The sequence below is a fragment of the Saccostrea echinata genome, unplaced genomic scaffold (genome assembly GCF_033153115.1).
Source record: "Saccostrea echinata isolate AGI-Se365-2 ecotype Australia unplaced genomic scaffold, CSIRO_AGI_Sech_v1 ptg000009l, whole genome shotgun sequence".
NCBI lineage: Eukaryota > Metazoa > Mollusca > Bivalvia > Ostreida > Ostreidae > Saccostrea > Saccostrea echinata.
This window is the reverse complement of record NW_026889758.1, coordinates 48329670-48352975: the sequence shown is the minus strand read 5'-3', so window position 1 is coordinate 48352975 and position 23306 is coordinate 48329670. Positions and strand designations below refer to the sequence as shown.

Sequence of the window (23306 nt, the reverse complement as noted above, 5' to 3'; positions counted from 1 at the left end):
GTCACGTGACCTAGAATAATCATTTTCTTCTGATTGGTTTACGCACGTCCAGTTCCAGGAAAGCGTGGCGATATTGCACCACCTGCTTATTTGGTCACACTGATTCGAATATATTGCAAGTAAATTTCTTATTCCAATTTGGTCATTATATAAATAGGTCTCTGATACTATAAATAATTAATTGTGCAATTGTGCCTTCAAATCTTTTATTAACTATTTTTTAAGTACTTACTACTTGAACTCTGATGTCTATTGTCAAAACCTATTTGAGGATCAAATTACCATCGACATAAGAGTATTTCACGAACGAGCTAATGAATGCCTGTTCATCCCTCAAAAACGTAAACAAACTATAGTTTCTCATATTTAGAGGATAAAAACTGCATATCATTAAGTATTTAAAGGTAAATGCTAAATATAAGAAAATAATAAACCCAAAAGATAGAGCAGATCATCGAATTCGCGCAAAAATAAGCAATAAATTGTGATTATTTGGTTCCAACTGCAGCTGACGTTTAACAGACGTTTTAATTTATGAGGCAAAACAATCAACATTCAATGTGGCCTCATGCCTTATTATTGAATTCATGCTAACCGAGTTGTATTTAATTCCAAAGGTTTTAAAGAAATTTTAGTAATTTGCATCTTTTACAGTGGGCATTGTAAAAGAGAGGAATGGATCTGGTGAGTATAGGGGACTGGCAGTCAGATCTTAGCATACCTGAAAGCAACAAGTACATGCTGCACAACAAAATTGGCTGTGATATAACTTTTCTTTTGGGGAAGTCTAAAGAAGAAGTTCATGCTCACAGATACATGCTGGCTAGCCGAAGTAGTGTGTTCTTTGCAATGCTGTATGGACCATTTGATAAAAGTGACAAAGCTATTGAAATTCCTGACATTGAAAAAGACATTTTTGAACAAATTCTAAGGTATTTACAGTATGATTAAGAAATATTTTTTATTACTCTCCAATATATATAAAATGATTTTTGCACAATTTTAGAAAATTGTAAATGCTTTAAAAATAGTGCCATGATGAATGATTTCAACGTTTCAAGAAATTATTATATTTTGTATATTTTAAATCAATAGGTTTATGTACTGTGAGGAAATTTTAATCACAGAGGACAATGTTACACACATTCTGTATGCTGCTCGTAAATATGGAATCTCCAAGGTTACTGTGGAATGTCGAAATTTTCTGGAGAAGAACATAAGTCCAGAAAATGTTTGCGTCATAGCAGAAAATGCACACATCTTTGATGAAGATGAACTCTTCAAAATGTGCCTCGACTATATCACTAAACATGCCTTTGAGAGTCTTCAGTCTGAGGCTTTTACACAACTTTGTAGACAGTGTGTAACTAGGATCATTGGAAGAGATGATCTTCCAGTGGATGAAGATCACATCTTGGAGTGCATGTCAAACTGGGCTAAGAGGGAATGCAGTCGCCAAGGACTAGCAGACACTGAAGAGAACCAGAGAGTTGTCCTTGGTGACCTGTTTTACTTGATTCGGTTTCCCATCATGGATCTCACATTTTTTGCCGACAATGTGGCCAAAACATGCAACCTTTTGTCTGAAAAAGAAAAAATTGATTTGTACACATACATGGCAGGAAGCAAGAAAGAATTATCAGATACCAAATTTGTGACAAATCAAAGAAAACCATTCTTCATCACATGCTCACGATTAGGAGCTGTAGAGAAAGCAAACAGTGAAAACTTCAGATGGAGAACTGGGGAAGTTGAAAAGCTAGACTTCCGTGTGTCCAAAAAGATAGAAATACATGGCATTGAAGTATATGGTGGGAGACAGGAAAAGTCTAACTACAAGCTATCTGCATGGCTGAGGAAACATGACACAGATGAAGTGATTGCAGACTTTCACACCAAGTTGTCCACAACACCTGACAGGACATCCTACCAGGTCTTCTTCAGAAAGCCTGCAACCGCTCAAGCAAATAAGAGATATTGTATCCACTTACAAATGAAAGGGGCAAAGACATACTGGAGTGAGGAGGGAGTGACAAATGTAACTTGCCATGACATTGTTTTCAGCTTTCTTGACTCGCAGGAAATGGGCAATGGCACAGGAGTAAAGCGAGGTCAAATTCCTGGCATTATTTTCACAAGATATCCGACCAACCAGGAAGGTTAATCTGGTGTTTAAATATCCTTTAACCATATATTTTTGTTGTTTTGAAGTTATAATATAATGTTGCAGAACAACAGATTATGATCAGAGGTTGGAAACCATATTTTAAAAAAGCAAGAGAACTTTTTTTTAAAAAACTGTATTTAAGACTTTTAATGGGTAAAGCTATGTGAATAACTTTCGATCTGCTTTCAATACAGATATACATGCATTTTAGACATTGTATCATATTTTTACATTGTTGATGTGCCTTTGTTGCCATTTCAACATTTTTATGAAATTTCTGGATGAAGTGTGAAGCTATTATCTTTTTAATTTATATACTTTATCTTAAAGAGAAAGTTAAACAGAAGTTACTAATGAGGATGAATAGAAATTTTTTTTAAAGTTGTTTACAAAGTCAATACATTGGGTACATGGGTTTCAACATAGATTTTTAATACATTAGTGCAGCATAATGCAATTTTGATTAATTTTTCTGGGTTTCAAAAGAAATGACATTTTAATCATGATGGAATATTTTTACCATGTAAAATTTTATGTCTGGAAAATTTTACAAAGGAGCCATAGATAGAGTTAAGATATACATATCTTAGTACATAACCTGTTATTCATTGTGATTTATTTACAGTACAGTGTACTTCATTCCTATGGAGTGCCTTACATAGTAACACATAAAGCAAGACTCTTTAACAGTCATGCAAGAGTAAAGACACTTTTCATTATGAAAATAAAACACCTAGGTAGATAATCAATGTATACAAAACCAGTTGATGACTAGGAGTAGATTTGTTCAAATCAGGATTGGTTTAATAGTTACCAAATGATATGTATATAAAAGTAGTTTGATTTTATATGAAGGTTAAGGGGTACTAGTTTTGATAATTAAAAAAAGAATGTAGCTCTTCTAAAAACCATATATGGTGGAATTTGTTTGAACTTTATCACAAGATTTTACAAAAACATTTTTATTAGTACAAAAGTAATATTAATTCAGATTGGACCTTGGTTCATGATGATGGAAGTTAAAATTGTTGATGTCATATACCGGTATTCATTTTTGTTACCATATTTTTTAAACCAAAATTTCCTTGGGGTAAATCCTAAGTGTTTTTTTTATGTGCCAAAGTTGTACTTAATTATGCTATTAAATAAAGAAATTGCAATGTTAATGTCCGTGTCAGTTTCAATCAATGAAAAGTACTGGCACCTCTGATACCTAGATCATTAAAGATACTGTGCTTTATGATATTTTTGAACACAAATTTAGTTACCTTTTCATTTCAAGGAATTAGGAGCTTCTGCAATGTTTGTTGTCCTCTTTCTGTTATTATGCAGTATTATATAAAGCAGTGACCAGTCTTACTTTACAATTGGTGATTTCATATGATGCTTGTTTTCCATTCCATAAATGTAGAGATGCCACTGGCAACCTCAAATAACACACCTCCTCTGCTGCTCCTCCAAGAATTATCCAAAAACGGGTAACAAATCAGGTACTGTTATATGTTATTATTCCAAACAATTCAGATTTGGATTCTAATTCAGAACTTGGATTTTTCCGTTCCATCCACAGACCACAACAGTGGAAGGCAGAACTGGATTGAAGCTGACATCCATGAGTATATCCATACTTGTAGGAGTCTTCTGGATGATCTTCCCAGATTGGTAGTTATAGCAGAATAGCTGTCCATTACCATCTCCACTTAAAACCAGAGATCCATCAGGAGAAATATCAAATCCTAATGAGTAACCAGACAACTGAAATAGAATTCGAAATTAATCCAAATGATATATAGTTCTTATTATATGGAAATACTGATAGATAGCATATTAATGATTTTTTTCTATGCCCTATCATGCTAGATATTTTCAAAGCATTTCTTGCAAGAAAGTAAACAGAATGGGCAATCAGCTTGGTTTGCAGTGTTGTGGGGTAATATTTTGTATAGTATGTTTTACACGTATGTACCAAATTGAAATTATAGTACACCTGTACCCACCTTGTGACCCTCAAAACGTTTTGCTTTGTTCATCTTATATGGCCGATTAACAGAGAACATGGCAATGTAGTTTCCATGTGACTGTGCCAGGAAATGACCAGATGTTGGATGAAGCTTCAGTCTAGTACAGCTGTACCTCTCCTATAAAGGCATTAACAATAGAGATTGTTAGTCAAACTTTGTAACTGAACATTAAGATTTATGAAGTAAGATTTTTTTTTTCTATAAATTTATGGACTTTGAAAGTAAGGTATCTGAACTTTGGGTAGTTTTTGGGCTGACATTGATAGATTCAATGTACCTGCAGAAACGTAGCTCTCTAGGACATGGACAGAATCTGGTATGTCTGTCATAATTTTCTGTCCCAGAGAGGTACAATTCTGCAGCTAGATTCAATGTATACTCTATTAATAAAAAGCTTTGTTAAATTATAACATTACAGTGCAGCTCAAAGAAATAATTTATTTTCTGGATAATCAGCTACAGGTTCAAAGTTGTATCATCTTGAAGATATATGAGGTTTTGAATGTCTGACAGTAGTGACTGATAACACTACTGAATGTGTATTGCAGCTTTAGAGTGGTAGAGACTATCATTTCTAAAAATCACTGATTTTTCTCATTTGATTCACATTTGTGTCACCTGCAAAGCAGAACAACACTTAATGATCCTTTTTCTTGACATTTGTCTAGCAATCTGCCAAGCGTTTACCTACTATTTTTCCAACTGTGAGAGGCAAGATTTTGGTATTTTACATAGGTATTGCTTCACACAAGGTGCACATAAAATACATTTACAGAGAATGACCTTGTGACATTACACTTTTGACTATTGACTTCCTTTCATAATTTCATAATTCTCTATCACATGCCTCCCTTAATATCCAGTGGATACCACCTTTTCTCATGTAATACTTTTTTGATATATGTATTCAACAGTTGTGAAATCACAATGATCTTTTTTGCCTAAAAGTGAAGGCATATTAAGTTAGCATTTGAAAATCACTTACTTGCAAGAACTTTACTTTCTCTTAATTATGTGAGAATGTATAGTCATGAAAATTTCATTCTTGCTTATAATTCTATTATTAAAGATTATATCTAGAGCAATAACCAAATTGTTGAAAATTTTGTTTTGCTTTTAAATACCAAAAAAAAACCCCAATCTAACGAAAATCAGGTGTCATGAAAATTTAGTGATCTACAGTACTATAAATGAGGATTCATATATAAAAGCAGTGTAAAATGCGATACAAAGAATCTCCCATGGTTTGTGGTTGGATATGATTTTTATCCAACTTGTGTGTTTTCTATCTTCTTGTTCAGGCTTGTGGATAAAAAAAAAAAACAACCTGCTTGCTAAGACTTGTGGCTAAAAAACACAACTTGCTGGATAAAAGTCATATCCAACCATAAACCATTGGAGATCCTGTATATAAACTATACACTGTATTTTGAACTCTAAGAGGCAAGGCTGTAATATTCAGCATTTTGTATAACAAAAATCATTCATAAAAGCCTTTCAATTAAACTTCAGAATGTGAAAGCAGTTTACTTGATAGATCTGGTTGGATAAGACACTGCTTGACCTGAAATCCCAGGCCATGATATTTCTATCTGCTGAGTCTTGTGTAATTTCACTTCCTGCTGAGAAAAATGTGTTTCCATCTCTGTTGAAAAGAAGGTCCTGAACCTGAAATATTAATTTATAATTGTAAAGCAAGAACATTCAAAAAACTACAAAACCTCTTCCAATTCTGAGCAATCAATTGCCAATTAAAGAAGAGGCCCATGGGCCACAATAGTCACCTGAGTCACTATGGACATGTTGTTCTGAGTCACAGGGCTATGTTGTTCTTCATAAGCAGATTTTTTTCCCTGTATATTTCTATGTAAAACTTCAATTGTCCATTGTGGCCCTACCCTACCCCCATGGGTTCATGATTTTAATAAACTTGAATCTACCTGCCTGAGGATGATTCCATATAAATATGACTAATCATGCATTTGCTGTTCTTAAGAAGATTTCCCAGTACATGTATATTTTCCTATGTACTTTGATCACCCATTATGGCCCCACCCTACCCCCAAGGGTCATGATTTGAACAAATTTGAATCTTTACTACCTGAGGATGCCTTCAAATAAATGTGACTAATCATGCCTTTGATATTTTTGAGAAGATTTTCACAGATTTTTCCTAAATATTCCTATATTAAACTTTGATTGCCCATTGTAGCCACACCCTACCCCCAGAGAATATGATTTGAATATACTTGAATCTACACTGCCTAAGGATATAAATATGATTAATGCCTTTAGATTTACACTATGTAATAGTGCTTCCACATAAGTTTCAACTTATTTGGCCCATTGGTTCTTGAGAAGAAGACGTTGAAAGATGTCATTAAATTTTCATTAATTTGTAATTACTATAGACATGTTTTTTTTCCACATGGGATTAATTTACGTTATCTACGTGGTCACAGATTTTCGGGAGAAATAAGTCATGGCGTAAAGTGCATATAAGACAAACAAGGGCAATCAAATAAATCCGCATAATTTTCTACTCACAGATTGAACAGAAATTGTGATTCCATAGAGTTCATCTTTGCTAGCCAAGGGTTCTCAGTCCACTCGCTCCCAATAAACCCTTGGCTAGCAAAGATGATAGAATTATGACCCTGAGGAAAAAAGTATGTTTACAGTTTATCCCCTTGAAAGAGGGCATGGCCCTTCATTTGAATATTTTTGAATCCTCTTCACCCAAGGATTCTCTGTGCCAAGCTTAGTTAAAATTGGTCCAGTGGTTCTTGAAAAGAAGATGAACTTGAGAAAAGTTTATAACAATGACAGACGATGGACAAATTTTGATTAGAAAATCTCACTTGAGCCTTAGTCTCAAGTGTGCTAAAAACCATAAATGCACTTCTTTCAAAATACATTCTCTTGTTTCCAGTTATTAAGTCCATCTTTGAAAGAAAAAAACTACTGATGTTTGGTCAAAAGAAGAAAATAGTACAAAAAAAAACCTGTATTATGGAGGGAGACAGTAGCATTCGTTAAAATTCCATGATGACTTGCTGAAAAACATACCTGGCCAAAGGAATCCTTATATGTGTATGTTCTACAAGGGGACTGACTGCTTCTGGTGTCCCAGCAGTGAATTCCATTCTGACATCCTGTGATGCTGAGGTTAGGGTCATTGGGGTGAACTTTACAACTTGTGACAAAGGAGGTGTTGTTAAATGTGGACAATACTGAACCTGTAAATAAAATATATTAGCAATAAGTCATGTTTTAATACAAAAGTTCAAAGGTTTTGACTGCCTGTTTTAGAATTTCTCAGAACTTTTAGTAATTTGTATTAAAGACTAACTATAAACCAAATATATGAACCTTATCAACAAAATAGCATAGGTAAATTAACAATTCCTATTATTATACAGACCTTTTTCCAAATCTATCCACTTTGCAGTCTTGTCATAGCTACAGCTGAGAATATGTCTTCCATCCAGGCTCCAGACAGCATCTTTTACTGCTTTTTTATGGATATTGAGAAGCTTAACACAAGGTGACAGTTGAGTCCAGATATTCCAGATCCTGACAGTTCCATCCATAGAAGCAGACAGGAACAGGTGGCTGTAAGGTGGATTATTCCACATCACCCTGTTTACCGTCTGTGTATGGTCCTCTAGTTCTTTCTCCACCTGATGTGGATACCTGTTATTCATATTGCTTTTCATCAAATGAGGTGCTATCTTTGAATGTACATAGAAAAGTTGCCTTTGTGTTTGTGATTCAATGCTGGAACTGAAACTCTGTTGAGACTGGTGAGTTCTGATAAAAGTTTGACTAGTAAGATCACTAGGGGCAGTACAATGATCATGTCCTTTTGTTCTATAACCCGATACTTTACCCCTGTTTGTCTGGCAAGAAGATCTCGGATGTACCTGGGTTTGATGATAAACTTGCCCTCTCTGCGTCCTTATTTGATGGTTTTCTGCATGTACACTTTTCTCAACATTTCTTTTCTCCAAAAAACTATTATGATCATCTGGATTTTCTTGAGGAGTAAAGTTTTTCCAGAAATTACTATCAGGAACTTCCACGTAACTATCTGTGCCCTTTTGTGACCCTAGTTGGTACTTCCTGGTTTTCTTTAGTGGGGGCTCTTGAGACTCCTCATCAGAATTATCATTTAAACCAAAGAAATCAACAACATTGGACTGTTCAGCACTGTCTGACTTTGTCTTGTTACAGTTGCTTTTGTTCTCAGAATTTTCCTCACCATGCTTTTCCTCTCCTTCGTCTTCTGTTTCACTTTCATCAGAGTAGCTCTTTAGCAGGTCCATTGAATTATTCTAAAAATACAAATATATAAAAAGTTTTACATTACTTAAAATGATAAATATTACTGACAGTACAACTTAAACAAAGGATTTAGCTAATTCATTGTCTATGTCTGAAATTGCAATGAAGACACTATAGCAAATAGCAATCATCACACAAATTACTCCGAAAAAGGCCTACATATTGTAAACAACTGGCTGTGCAAACTGGTACATCTGAAGAACTTGTCTCAGATAAAATCATGCAAAACTGTCCACAAGCATATATTTCAGCAAAATCATTGATATTTTACATAAATAACATACATATTGATACTAGGCATAAGAATTCCGAATACAAAATAATTTTTGATATTTGAAGGTGTGGTGTCATATGAAGTGCCACCTATCATTTTGCTATCAGACCTCATATTTGATCTTTAAAAAAATCAATTTAGGTAATTTTTTTCATAAAAATTACTACAGTTTCAGAAGATGAGTGGAAAATCTGTGCTAATATAATTAGAATATATAATTTTTTAACACAAAAAATCTAACAATGAAATCTTAATTTGTTGGCCCCCACCCCCACCCCCAATGGACCACCTGAAATAAGGAATTTCCATAAATGGCCGAATTAGCAAATTTTGCCTAAATTCTGAGTAATATACATGTATCTCTTAAGATATGTCATTGTTTTTCATATTCCTATTATATTTGAAACCTCCATCATAGGTTTAAAAAAAATACTAAAACAACATGCTCGGAAAAATTACCTACCATGATAATTGACCTCAAAACATAGAATTTGTGTAATCTTTAAAACAATCAATTTTAGGCCATTTGTTCATGAAAATTACCATTTAAAGATATACACGCTATATAAATGCGATTTTTTATGTGAAACAAAGTGATTAAATGATTAGAGAAACATGATATGTAATTAAAAATAATTACTTTCCACAAAGTTTTACTAAATAAGTTATTGTAATAACAAAACAAATAAGCAAGATCTGCAATTAAAAATTCAGCCTATTCATGAATATTGATGAAGGAAGTGCGTAAACAGTATATAGACACGCATGTCCGCGGGAAATCATAGACAACGAGGTATGTTGCATTTTGACTATGATTTTGAATAAAAGTTAATATCTGTCATTACAGAGTAGATGGTTAATACTGGTTGTTTTCAAAGATAAGTATCTTTAAGCATAAAATGTATGCCATCCATATCAAAAGTTATTTTGTATACCAAACGGCCTACCTCATTTTCTTGACGCCATTTTTGTTTATCAATCTAAAAGTAGCGACGGTGTCACATGATGCATGAAATTTAAAAAGAGGCATTATTTTCCTAGTAGGATAATAAATAATTATAATTTGAGATCTTTATAAAGCGTTCATTTCCAATTGTGTAATTTACAATATTTTCGTAACTTTATTTGGTAAACGAAATAAATAAATTTCCAACTTTATTTTTAAGTGACGCAAGTTATAGCGTGTATATCTTTAAAAGACAATAGAAAAATCTGTGCTAATCAAATTAAAATGTGTTAATTTTTTCACCCAATAGTCTAAATTTTAGACATATTTTTATTTTTTGCCCACCCAAAATATGTGCTATTTGAAATATGGACATTTCCATAAATGACCAATTTAGCAAAGTTTACCTACATAAGGATAAAAAAAATTTCCTAACTAAAAGTATATGACATATTTTTTAATACCTCTATCATGCATATCTTAAAGAAAATACTAAAACATAAAGATCGGCAAAAATAGATCTACCATAATAAATGACCTCAAACATATCTATTCAGCAAAATGTAAATTTTTTCATCATCTTTTGTAATCCCTTCGACAAAATAAATTCTATAATTGTCTGAATGACACAGGCATTTACAAAGTTACCTTTGGCCAACTTTAAAATAATGTTTGTTTTCCCTCTCCTGACTAAGGATGAAAACATTGGGTCTGTAGGTAAGTGGGAAATTTTTTCCCCAAGAAAATTTTAACATCAATGCTGAATTTTCAAAATCTGTTTTCTTGAATGCATAAAAAAATATTGTTTCCTGGAGGTTAAAAACATAGGTAATCAAAGATTATGAAGCTCACCTTGATGATATCCATAAGTAAGGGAAATCTCACAACAAATTTTTTTCTAGTTTGTGTGCATCCTGATAGCAATATCCATGCAAGTTAAAAAAGTTTGATTTAAGTAGGACATATACTTACTTGGGAATGGACCTGCTCCAAAAACTTTTATCTGTTCACTCATCCATAAATTATAGGTTAGTTCCAACATCCGAAACAAGTCTAGTAATGTCCATCCCTTGATGCATCATCCATGCAAGTCCCTTAATAACAGGCCATATACAGAGCTACTCCAAAAACAATACCCTGGTTAGTCATTTGGAAAATACACTGTTAGGTCAGATGTATTGGAAGCAAGTCTGTTAGTGTCCATTTCTAGATACATCATCCATGCCATGTAGGGCAAATATTCACTCAGCATCTGAAGCAGATTAGGTAGTGTGCATCCCTAGATTGATGCACCATGTAAATTTGGTTCAGAAAGGTCTTAAAGTTACTTGGGAATGGACCTGCACCAAAAATTTTATTCTGATCATTCATCAGGAAAAAGTAGGTCAGATCCAGCATCTGAAGAAAGTCTGGTAGTGCTCACCCTGCATTATCCATACAAGTTTGGTCCAGGTAGGTCTTATAGTTCCTTTGGAATGGACCTGCTCCAAAAACTTTAACCTTGTCACTCATCTTCAAAATGTAGGTCAGATCCAGCATCCGAAGCAGATTGGTTTGTGTTCCCATCACTAGATGCATGATCCAAGCAAGTTTTATCAAGGTAGGGCTTGTAGGTACTTGGGAATGGACCTGCTCCAAAAATTTTAACCTGGTTACTCATCTGGAAAATATACGTCAGACCCGTATCCGAAAGCAAGTCTGGTAGTGTTCATCCCTAGATGCATCATCCATGCAAGTTTGGTCCTGGTAGGGCTTATAGTTACTTGGGAATGGACCTGCTCAAAAAACGAACCTGGTCACTCAACTGGAAAATAAAGGTCAGACCCAGCATCCAAAGCAAGTCTGGTAGTGTCCATCCCTAGATGCTTCATCCATACAAGTTTTATCCAGGTAGGTCTTATAGTTCCTTGGGAATGAAACTGCTCAAAAAACTTTAACCTGGTCACTCATCTGGAAAATGTGGGCAAGATCCAGCATCCTAAGCAAGTGTATAAGTGTCCATCCCTAGATGCACCATCCAAGTTTGGTCCAGGTAGGGCTTACCGATACTTGGGAATAAACTTTAACCGGGACACTGATGCCAATGCCGGGGGGGTATAGCATAAGCTCATCTTAACTTTGACAAAGTGAGCTAAAAAAAGTTTTGAGTTGGGTCAATTTAGCCAGTTGGTTGGAAGGGGACAACCAAACAATTTTTTAATGATGGCCTTATCTATTCCTTCTGATTATAACACATATTTACCTTTAAGTATGATGCTTTCTAAAATTTCTATGCACAACAAAACATTAAAAACTAGATTTTTTTTAAGGGGAGGGAATGCAAGTATTGATATTATTGATATGATCCTATTGTGCCTTTACATATATTGTAAATTTGCAGTTTACTGTGTGTCCTTTTTCATAGGAGGTGACATTTTACATTTTACTTGCTCCTACAGTTATCATTTGTTCAAAGCTAGTATTCTTTACACAAGGTAACAGTAGCACATCTACCAGCCTTACATGTAGCTTTGCTAGGAGTTACTATAGTAGTTCAGAATGACACAATGTTTTCTTTCCTTTTTTCCACCATATTCCAAAATAAATCAAAAATTGGCTGATGAATTCAATAGACAGTTTTAGTCAAATGTCAGTATTAAAACTTGTTGTGTTTTGGAAAGCTTACACTTTCAAACATCTCTTGTGGAAAATTATATTATTACAGCCTTGATATTGTTTCAATGCAAGACAGAACACCAGAGTAAATTAGCAACATAATTGTTACAATGCTCAAAAAATTTAGAAATACAGTCAAACCTTGATATCTCAAACTCCATGGGACCAAGAAAAAAACTTTGAGATATCCGAGGATTCAAGATCTATCAAGAGTAAAATGCTAAAGGAATATGTGGTTGAGACTTCTAAATTACTTAGATATATCCATGGTATTTAAGATATTGATGATTGAGATACCAAAGTTCATTTAGTTCAACTGTACTAGATTGAGATTCAATCCCTGCTAATACAAGATACTGGTATATATTTATTTACAGGAGAAGCAACAAAGGGGGAATAACCCTTTCAAGTATTGCTAAGGAGAGCAACTATTTCCAGTATTGCAGAGAGTAATTTTTAAAAAATAAAGTTTACGGTTTTAATTTTCATTATATGTACTAAATAACATGATTAAAAAATATTTTCAGAGGAAGATGATATTGCTGAACAACATAATTTGAATTAATTTTTAAGTTATGTATCTTGGTACAGACTACTTGTGCATTAAGTCAAGACTATAGGAGGAGGAGTATCGTTTTAAAAGAATTTCAAAGATATTTCTATTTTTAATAACCATCGCAACACCGTTTGTCTAAATCAGAAACCAATAAACAGAATTGTGTATCTTAGAATAATCTAGTCTTATAGAAAAAATGGACCAAAACTAGTGTATCTTTTGAAGTAATTACAGTACTCCTGCTGGAACTCTAACATAGAACATTTGTTACCTTACATGAACCTATTTCTTAAAAGGATAAGTCCAAACAACAATATACAACTATACTCAGGGCACCGGCTTGATAAAACATCAACAAAACATGGGCGCAGACATATTGTAAGGTCGCACAGAATGCTGGGAAGGCTAATACTAGTAAAAATTATTTTGAAGGAAAAAAGAAAGATATTTCATTATTTTATTTCTTCTGCTTAATACAAAAAATATATATAATAAGAATGTAAATAATCACACAGCCAGAATTCTTATTTATTTCATCAATCTTTTATACCTATCATTAATAGCAATATCGTGCATTAGTCAAACCATTTTCAGTCTCGAAATTGAAAGTACGTGATGCAACACGTGTGAAAAGTATAGCCTTCAAACATACGGTGTGAAATTGCGGAAATATGACTGATATAGCACAAGAAATGGAGAATATGTCAATTAAAGAAGAAGACAAATTAGGGACTGGCGATGACGACTTCATCGTGAATCCATGGGAAGTGGTTTCAACCTCTGCAACCGGGGTGGACTATGACAAGTTGATAAGTAGGCATTTTGTATAAAGATTGGGATTTATTGTAATATGTTTAAATTAATATATAAAAGAGTTTTATCAATATATTTACGCATCCCCCCCCCCCACACACACACATACACAACTTATCTAATAAAAACATTTGAATTTTTGATTTAAAAGTAATTATTACATGTATATTAAAAGTGATGTACATTTTTAGTATTCTTCTTCCTTCTTCTATTTACAACAAAACTTCAGAGCGCTGAAGATTACTTGCTGGTGTGCATGCGTGACTTAAGCAAACTTAATATAAAGAAAAAAAAAACTGCTTTTATTTACATTTGTGATTAAAAGAAATGTTACTTTTTACGTGATAGTGTTGAGAACAGCTGGGGTTAGCTGTTCTCTAAAAATTTCTACTTTAGTGGCTTGGACAACAGACTGGGGAAGCAAATCCATTGTATTATAGTTTGTGGAAAAAAGGACCATTTGTATGTTTCTTTTGTTGATTGTAAATGTATGTATGTTTGTGTGTGATTTTGTCTGGTTCTTGCATCTGTAGGTATGAGTATGTCTGTGGGTATAGTAACAAGTTGATTAACTATCTTGTAAAACATTATTAATCTGGTTTTGAGGCGTCGCTCAGCTAGTGTTGGCCACTGTAGTGTACTAATCATGTCTGTAACGCTACTGGTATTGTGGTAATTGTTATGTACATAGCGAGCCGCCCTTCTTTGAACCATTTCAAGTTTTTGTCTATACAGTGTCGTATGTGGATCCCAAACACTACAACAATACTTGACTTTAGGGCACACTATTGCTTGATAGGCTCTGGATTTTACTTCTGTATTTGAAATTTTCAGATTACGTTTAAGGAATCCTAATGATTTATTTGCATTTGCAATAATATTGTCATAATGTGTGTTCCACTTTAGATTTGATTGTAATGTTATACCTTATTATTCATTTGTGTTTATACCTTCTTAATTTAAAATTATATTATTTTCATCAGAAAGGTTTGGAAGCACCAAAATAGATGATGCCTTGATAGAGAGAATGGAGAGGGTCACAGGAAAGCCTGTACACCATCTCCTCAGGAGGGGGAAGTTCTTCTCTCAGAGGTTTGTTCGATTAATGCAGTCACTCAAATATCATTATTTTGGACTTATTTGGGCAAAGAAAAACTTGAAGATAACTGGGAGTTTGAAATATTGAGGCTTAAATGCATAGAGAAAGTTGCTGGGACTTGCAAATCTCACTTTGACATATCCATGATATTTAAGCTACAGCTAAACTTCGAAATCTCGAACACGGATATCTCGAATCCCCTGGATATATCGAAGTAAGACCGCGGTCCCGACGAAATTTGCTTTATAAATGATTAAAATAAACCCCTCTATCTCGAACACGGTAATGTCGAATACCCCGGTTATCTCGAAGTAAAATTGTGTACCCATTCATTAAAATCACATGCGTTATCTCGAAGTCAGGATAATTTTCCGCTCTGATGATCAAGTCCGTTAGGTAAACTGAACGCTCTATTGACAACAGCCACCCATCTGTCACGCACGGGTTACCTGTGTTCCTGTGATCAACAGATAATAGCGCGATAATTATTTGAGGTGTATGTATGGCTTACCTTGATTTTAATTATGCAAGCCAAAGGTTGTGTGTATTAGTCTTATGCATACGCGTGGATGACACGTTAATTCTTTCGTGGCTGGGGTACGTTTATCTTGATAATTACTATTTAATGCTATGTGTAATATGCGCGCTTGCATAGTTTATGCATATGAAAGCGAAAATTATAAACATGAAAGTGAAACAAAATTCTGTAATTAATGCAATAAGAATTTATTTTTCCTATATGAGCGCACAGAATTTACACAATCATGTGAGCAAGCTTCTGCTATAGTGTCCTGTGATTCAGTGTTCATCTGTAGTTAGACAAAAGTGCGTGTTTCTTCTTTTGCATTTGATTTTATTATGGTAAAATATTTTATTTAAATGATTATACATGTATGAACATGTTTTTCCAATAAAAAAAATGTATATTTCGTTTGCGTTATTCTGACAGCGACCGGTTTTAAATTTACAATGCATAGACGATATCCGGTTATGTATACATGGTAAACGATGCTAGCGGTTGACTTGCCGGGTTGGTTTAAGGATTATACTTCTGTACATATTATACAAAGTTTTTATTTTGTGAATTATAAAGAGGATGCAAAAATGTTTTTAATGCTAATTACATGTACATGTATATTAAAGAAATCGTATACAGAATTTCAAACAAGAAGGAATTTGACATGTTTCTACTATTAAGTGTATGTTCACTGCACTAAGTTTATTTGAAGTTCATTAGAATTATAATCCTCGATATGTCGAACCCCCGGATATCTCGAAGTTCATCAACGGTCCCTTCAACTTCGAGATAACGAAGTTTAACTGTATTATGTTCCAGATACCAAAGTTCAACTGTAGTTACTGAAACGTATTTATTCAACTGATTAATCATATTGGTTGTTTATAGGAGCCTTAATTGTGTAAATATGATTTGTAATGTATTTCAAAATATGTTGTACTTTTTTATTTAATTAATTTATGATGTGATGAAAAAATGGGTTTTTTAAAAATATTTTTTGTATATTTTCAGGGATATGCACTCTATCCTAGACATGTATGAACAAAAGAAGCCCTTCTATCTATATACAGGAAGAGGGCCTTCCTCTGATGCAATGCATATGGGTCATCTTATTCCATTTATCTTCACCAAGTAAGAAACAGTTTTTATGTAACTTTGATTGAAATACATGTATTACGTAAACATATTTATTACAAAATATTTAGTTCCCCAACATTTTTTTCATCAGATTGAAGTTAATATGCACTAAACTTTAATGATACATGTATTTGATATAAAGCAACTTGACATATATTTTATAAAAACATAAATTTTGTAACAGAGATTTGCAACTCCACATAACATGTATATTTAGTTAAGGCTGGGATTTGATCCCGCAACCTTCTGATTATGGAGCGAGCGCTCTACCGACTGAGCTACTGTAGCAGACAGTATATAGGGAACTTATACTGCCTCGCTAGTCAGCTAGCTCTTTTAGTGATCGGTAGAGTTTCCCTCTATTTCAGGCAAGTTTAGCAATGGCGAGCCTGTATAACACTTGGATGGGTGACCACTTCAGGTTACACTATCATGACAGTGTCATTCCGAATAATTTGTTGATATGAATAAAAAGATTCTACTTTCCGAATAATTTGTTGATATGAAAAAAAAGATTCTACTTTCTTTTCCTTTATTATTTTAAGAATTTATGTGATTTTTAAAAACAGTGCAAGGTTTGAAAAAAGTTAACTATAAGCCTCTGAGAAATTGTGAGTTTCGAACAGTTGGGAATCTCTGTTATTTAAGTCTCTGCTTATATTGAGGCAAAAAAAAATTAGATGATTTTAACAAAGTAAAAAAATATTGCAATCTTCAGAAATCACATTCAGATCATATTTTGTAAAATAAGAGATCACCAGGGTTATTTCTGAAAACAATATTTGTTAGAAAAAGTAATGATTTACATGTAGTACTTTCTTAAAAAAAAAATTGCTTTTCTATTAGATTTTGTCATAATTTTTTTTTTTGTTTTACTAATCTTTCAAAGTAAACCTCTATAAATGACTATGTCAGGCTATATGTATATGTACATGTCATAATTACTAATGATTACTACCTATTCCTGATTACAGGTGGTTGCAAGACACATTTGATGTACCACTAGTTATACAGCTGACAGATGATGAGAAATACTTGTGGAAGGACCTTACTCTTGAACAGGCTAATCATATGGCCATTGAGAATGCAAAGGATATTATAGCCTGTGGATTTGATATTGAGAAGACATTCATTTTCAGTGATTTAGACTTTATATCGTAAGCCCCGATGTTTCACAATTAAGCAATACTATAACATTTAGAAATTAATGTCAATATATGTACTTCCACTTTATGAAAAGTTGATTTTTGCTTGATGGTATGAATATTTAAGGTAAATGATAAGGAACTTCAATAAATGTTAAGCCTAATACATGTATTGCAATAATATTAATATTTAAAATGGTAAATTATTCTTGCAGTAAAATTATGGTCTGAGGTTACTGTCATATACACAGAATTCTTTAATTTCCAGGAATAGTCCAGCTTTCTACAGAAACATGTGCCGGGTACAGAAGCTGGTGACTTACAATCAAGTGAAGGGAATCTTTGGTTTTGGTGACAGTGACTGCATTGGGAAGATAAGTTTCCCCGCTATCCAAGCTTCTCCGAGCTTCAGCTCCTCCTTTCCAGAGATCTTTAATGGCAGATCTGACATACCCTGTCTCATCCCTTGTGCAATAGATCAGGTTTGTTGAGAAAAAAAAATCTTCCAATGCGTCAAATGTTAGGAGTTGATTGTTATGGTGTACCAGTAGCCTCTTTGTCTTACTGAATAAAAGATGCTTTAGAGGAGAGTAAGATTATGACATAAAATAATTTTACCATTGGTAAGATGTAAGGTTTGCATAAATTTCTTTGAAAAGGAACAAAATTGTAAGTTTTCTCTTACATTGAAAATTAATCCCAAGATTTTTTTGAAAATGACTGCAGATTTCTTGGTTTTAGAGTTTAATACTGCCCCCTGTACTGAGAAAACTGATTTCAAATGGTGGTATCACGATTACATATAACTTTGTTAAATGCATTTAATCCTTCTTCAGGACCCCTACTTCAGAATGACTAGAGATGTAGCTCCAAGAATGAACTGCCTGAAGCCAGCTTTGATCCACTCCACATTCTTCCCAGCTTTACAGGGAGCACAGACCAAAATGAGTGCAAGTGACCCCACCACATCCATTTTTGTGACAGACTCTGACAAGCAGATCAAAGATAAGGTACCTGTATAAAATTAGAAAAAATTTACTTTCATGCATATCTTTACTGAATGTTTGTTAAGTAAACAAGGTTTTAACTAAATCATCCCAACATTTAATTTCCCTTTGATTTCCTCTGCTCCAAATTCTCATGTTGGAATTTATATACAGCACTTTCATACCAAATTTCAAAAAGGATCGAATTAAAGGTGCTTGGACACAGATTTGAAGTTAATATTTTCTCAAATTTTCTGTATAATTTCATGACATATGTTGCTATAGCATTTCATATTAAAATATAATAAAAATCTTATTTCATCTTGAAGTTATTAAAACTTCGAATTTCTGGATGCGTTGGATTGACACATCCTTGCACTTTCACATATTTCAATTTTATTCTTATTACTTAAGAAAAGTGGCAATTTTGTTGTGTATTAATGAAAAATATTAAAACTATAACCCAGAAAATACGGAGTAGAAATGTTCGAAAGCAAAACCCACTTACAGTATTGCAAGTCCGTGCTCAGTGGTGTGTGCAGAGTTTAACAATTGAACACACCTGGTGAATCGTAAACATTAACAATAACAGAGCTTGTGCCCTGTTTACAAAAACAGTTTACGTTTCACGGGTATGTTCAATTTGTTAAACTCTGTACACATCACAGAGCATGGACTGACAATACTGGTGAGTTGGTTTTGCTTTCAAACATTTCTACTCTGAATTTTCTGGATTATGGATGTAATATTTTTCATTAATACATAACAAAATCGTTTCTTTTCTTAAATATTAAGGATAAAGTTAAAATTTGAGTAAGTATAAAAATGTGTTAATCAAACGCGTCCCAGAATTCACAGTTCCAATAATTTCCAGATAAAATAAGTTTTTAATTATATTTTCGTGTGAAATGTTATTGCAATATATAAGTTGTGATATTATGCAGAAAATTTGAGAAAATATTAAGTTCAGATCTGTGTCTATGCACCTTTAATAAGTCCATGTGAAATTTCAAAAGATTTCTTTTTTCAGTGAATTTATTTTCTTATCAGTAGGATTTCAGCACTTGTAAAACATAGGCCTTATCTTCAGGAAGATTGATTGTAATCAATTACATGTAGTTAGAAGCAAGTATCACTCGTGGCATATTGTCACAAATTTTACTTTTTGGATTATACCTGTGCTCATAAGTAAATTCTTTGTTGTACAACAATTTTAAGAACATCAGAATATCGTTAAGCCTGTTCTTATATATCTGGTTTCCCAGAAGAAACCTGGTATGGCTAATGAAAGCATGAATTTATATTAATGTTTGAAAGAATGGATGGACTTAAGTGTCCAGAAAAAATGCCGTAAATTAAAGTGTTATAAAATGTTTATTTCTTTCCATCATGTAAATACCGCATATGTTAACCGTGTATTCTTGGTGCAGATATGAATTTAAAACGCTCTTTTCGAGAAAAACTAAATTAATATCAAAGGCATGGGGCCCGAAGATTTCTTGAATATCAATAGATAATCAGGGTCACACATTTTTCATCATCTGAATACATAGTCAGCACATGTTTGTTGGCTGTTCTTAAGAAAACTGTAGTTGTATATTGAACAAAATAATGTCATTAAAAGGAGAAGAGCCGACAAACGTGCACTCATACTTAATTTTACAAAAAACATGTTCAAAACAAACTTATCGCTTCCATTGTAATGACTGCGTTAACCTTGATTTGACTTCGATTGACCTGTTGAATATTTCAATTCATCACGTGATGTCCACCTGCGAGTGTACTCGTGAAAACTATTATACATTGTATTCTTCAGCTTGACCTTGATCTAAATCATTGGAGTGTGTTTGGTTGCAATTTTCAGAATTTAGCGAATTAAACGTTGTTACAATTTTGCGTGTTCTCACATTAATTTCATATTGACATTGCTGTAATATACCATACACAATTTCGAATTTCTAGAGAGAGAAAGGAGAGAGAGATGTCGACACTGACGCCGATCAATAACCCCACCTCCTATTAATATTGATTAAGCGACCTAAAAACCACTCCGGGTACATGTCAAATTCCGGACGGCAACACTAATGTATCGTTGCTTCAATTTTGATTCATAGCAACAAGGCACTGCTTTTGTACAAATTTTCTACCTAGCTCTTTCTATTGCTTGTAAAATATTTTGGATTCACTTCATTTACAGCTTGGTAGAGGAATCGCAAAAAGATCCAAAATTAGGTGTTAAATCCACTCATTCTTTGACATATTGTGACATTTAACTGGTCTATAGAAGGGCTATTTTATGCATTAAGAGAACCCAGCTCTTTATACGGGTCATACAGGTATATGAGGAAGTAAGTCATGATAGGAGATGTGACAATGATGACTTCACTGTTACAGATTAACAAGTATGCGTTTTCTGGAGGTGGAGCCACTGTTGAGGAACACAAGGAGAAGGGAGGTAACTGCGATGTTGACGTGGCATTTCAGTATATGACATTCTTCATGGAGAGTGATGAAAGACTGGAGGAAATTAAGAAGGTTAGAATAATTACTACAACATTTTGTTTGACTCTTGAGATAAAACAGTTTCATTTGGTCACACGAATCACTCACATGAAATATTGCTATCTCGGGCTTTTTTTCCTGATCATTCCTTGCTTTTACACTTTTGAACATTTTCAGCTTCTTCTCTGGAACTGCTGAACCAATTTTAACCAATTTTAGTCTATATCATTTATGGGTAAAGGGGAACAAAAATTGTACATTTCAAAGTCTTTTCCACCCTGGGGCCTTAGAGATGTGGTCAAAACCATCAAAATTAATGCAATTTTTAAAAACCCTCTATTTTTCTCTACTCCTGGGCATCAAGCAGTCAAACTGTTAGTGTGATTGTACCAGTAATAAGCAAAAGATCCTCTGCCAAAATTTTGAAATTCATAGCACCTGAGCGCAGGGTTCAGGCTCCAGACTGAGGAAAAGTTGGGCTTACACTAATACAGTGAAGATATTTTACATCTTAGAAAATCTTCATGCCTTTCGCAGCAAAATTATAAAATTTAGACCCCTTTTGTCCTTGGTTCAGCCATAAGGTGGGGCTTACCTGGTAGTTGGTCATTGAAACTTCATTTACATTTCATCTTTGAAAATCTTCTTCTCTACTCATAGACATTAAACAGGCAAATGAATGCTTAGTCCTTGCTATTGGGATTTTTACTGTACATCGTCAATAATTATTGACATCTTTTTCACACATATGGCACAATAAAAACATATTTATAGTGAACACAGAAATTACTAGAAAATCATTTATTTCAATCATTCTGGGTGATTCAATATATATCCAAGTTTTACTTTCATTTCTGCATGCTTAAGTAAGTTTTCATGCCTTTCAGAGAAAGACTTCTGTCACATGCTAATATTTATGTATTCAGACTTACACAAGTGGAGAGCTGTTGACAGGCTTCCTTAAGAAGGAGTTGATAGAAATTCTACAGAAGTTGATTGGAGAACATCGACAGAGGAGGACCACGATCACGGATGAAGTGGTCAGGCAGTACATGACACCCAGGAAGCTCAAATTTGACTACCCCCCACCCACTCCCCCATCAGAGAAAAAGAAGAAAAAGAAACATAAGAATACTAAAGCAGTTTGATTGCATCTGTGCTTTAGTGAAATTTAAATTACAATTTTTTCAATTCATTTTTTTTTCAAAAGACATTTAGAATATGTTGTACTCATGATTATTTTACTCTTGGGTCTTCAGTTCAAGCCAAAAATTCTGTATTTAATGTATGTGTATACAATGCTTTTAAGTTTGTTTTTCTGTGACCAAGAACCAATAATTATAACTTACATGGCTTCACCTTTTAAATTGATTCACCAAGAAACAGAAACTGAGACTGTAAAACTTTTACTGGCAAGTACTAAGGAAAAATTTTCTTATTTGGAAAAGTAAAAGCAGGCATTACTTATGATGCTGCCATGCATGTAGGTTTCAAAACCACTTTTCCATATATATTTCATTCAATTTTAATCTATTTACATGTGCATTATAGATATACTAAATATGAAAGTATCCCTAGGCGAATACACATGCCAAAATGCTGTAAATTTGGAAACAAAAACATGATTTACAGAAATTGTAAGCAGTAACTGAAAGGCTCTACAATGAATGTGTATATATATGGTACATGTTCTGATAATTGTATTTATGGAATAATTTATTCAGAAAATGGTAAACTTAATGGAACAAAGGAAATAAAATGTTCTATGAATGTGAAATTTTGTGATGAATGTGATAAGGACAAACACAGAGAGTAGTTACTGGTATCTTGAAGATTCTGTGGTTTTCTGAAGTAAACCCTTTGTTTTCTATCATAATGCTTGTTATGGCTAGGCTAGCATATCATTCAAGATCATAGCAGCTACATGGAGCTACATAGCAGCTACAATCTTGAACGCAGCCCAGATGCAAGATAACCTCAACATTAATCACACTTGCAAGGATGTTGAATCTATGAATTCTAGTTTTGGACAAACTTAGTACATTTAAGGTTGAGTAGCAACATAATATTTAGTTGAAGATTCATTCAAGGTGAGACTTGCCTCACTTAAAGATGTCATTCATTATAAATAGGTTTGTACC

The 23306-nt window shown here is 33.6% G+C and overlaps 3 protein-coding genes across 3 annotated transcripts; 2 read left to right on the top strand and 1 right to left on the bottom strand.

Moving 5' to 3' along the window:
* Window positions 1-328: 328 nt before the first annotated feature.
* LOC133182960 (BTB/POZ domain-containing protein 6-like) lies at window positions 329-3333 on the top strand. Its single transcript, XM_061317856.1, has 3 exons — window positions 329-404; window positions 655-932; window positions 1096-3333. Exons 2-3 carry the CDS (start codon window positions 676-678, stop codon window positions 2162-2164), a joined length of 1326 nt encoding a protein of 441 aa, XP_061173840.1. The 5' UTR covers window positions 329-404; window positions 655-675; the 3' UTR covers window positions 2165-3333.
* On the bottom strand, window positions 1498-13292 carry LOC133182959 (WD repeat-containing protein 25-like). Its single transcript, XM_061317855.1, has 7 exons — window positions 13238-13292; window positions 7613-8525; window positions 7258-7427; window positions 5719-5856; window positions 4165-4305; window positions 3436-3922; window positions 1498-1583 (listed from the first exon to the last, which is right to left on the bottom strand). The coding sequence occupies exons 2-6, from the start codon at window positions 8514-8516 to the stop codon at window positions 3701-3703; spliced, it is 1575 nt and encodes a 524-aa protein (XP_061173839.1). The 5' UTR covers window positions 8517-8525; window positions 13238-13292; the 3' UTR covers window positions 1498-1583; window positions 3436-3700.
* A 309-nt stretch (window positions 13293-13601) lies between these two features.
* Window positions 13602-22942, top strand: LOC133183857 (tryptophan--tRNA ligase, cytoplasmic-like). The gene is made up of 8 exons (XM_061318755.1): window positions 13602-13779; window positions 14763-14871; window positions 16407-16526; window positions 17507-17689; window positions 17946-18159; window positions 18514-18687; window positions 21058-21198; window positions 22092-22942. Exons 1-8 carry the CDS (start codon window positions 13638-13640, stop codon window positions 22311-22313), a joined length of 1305 nt encoding a protein of 434 aa, XP_061174739.1. The 5' UTR covers window positions 13602-13637; the 3' UTR covers window positions 22314-22942.
* The last annotated feature ends 364 nt before the right edge of the window (window positions 22943-23306 follow it).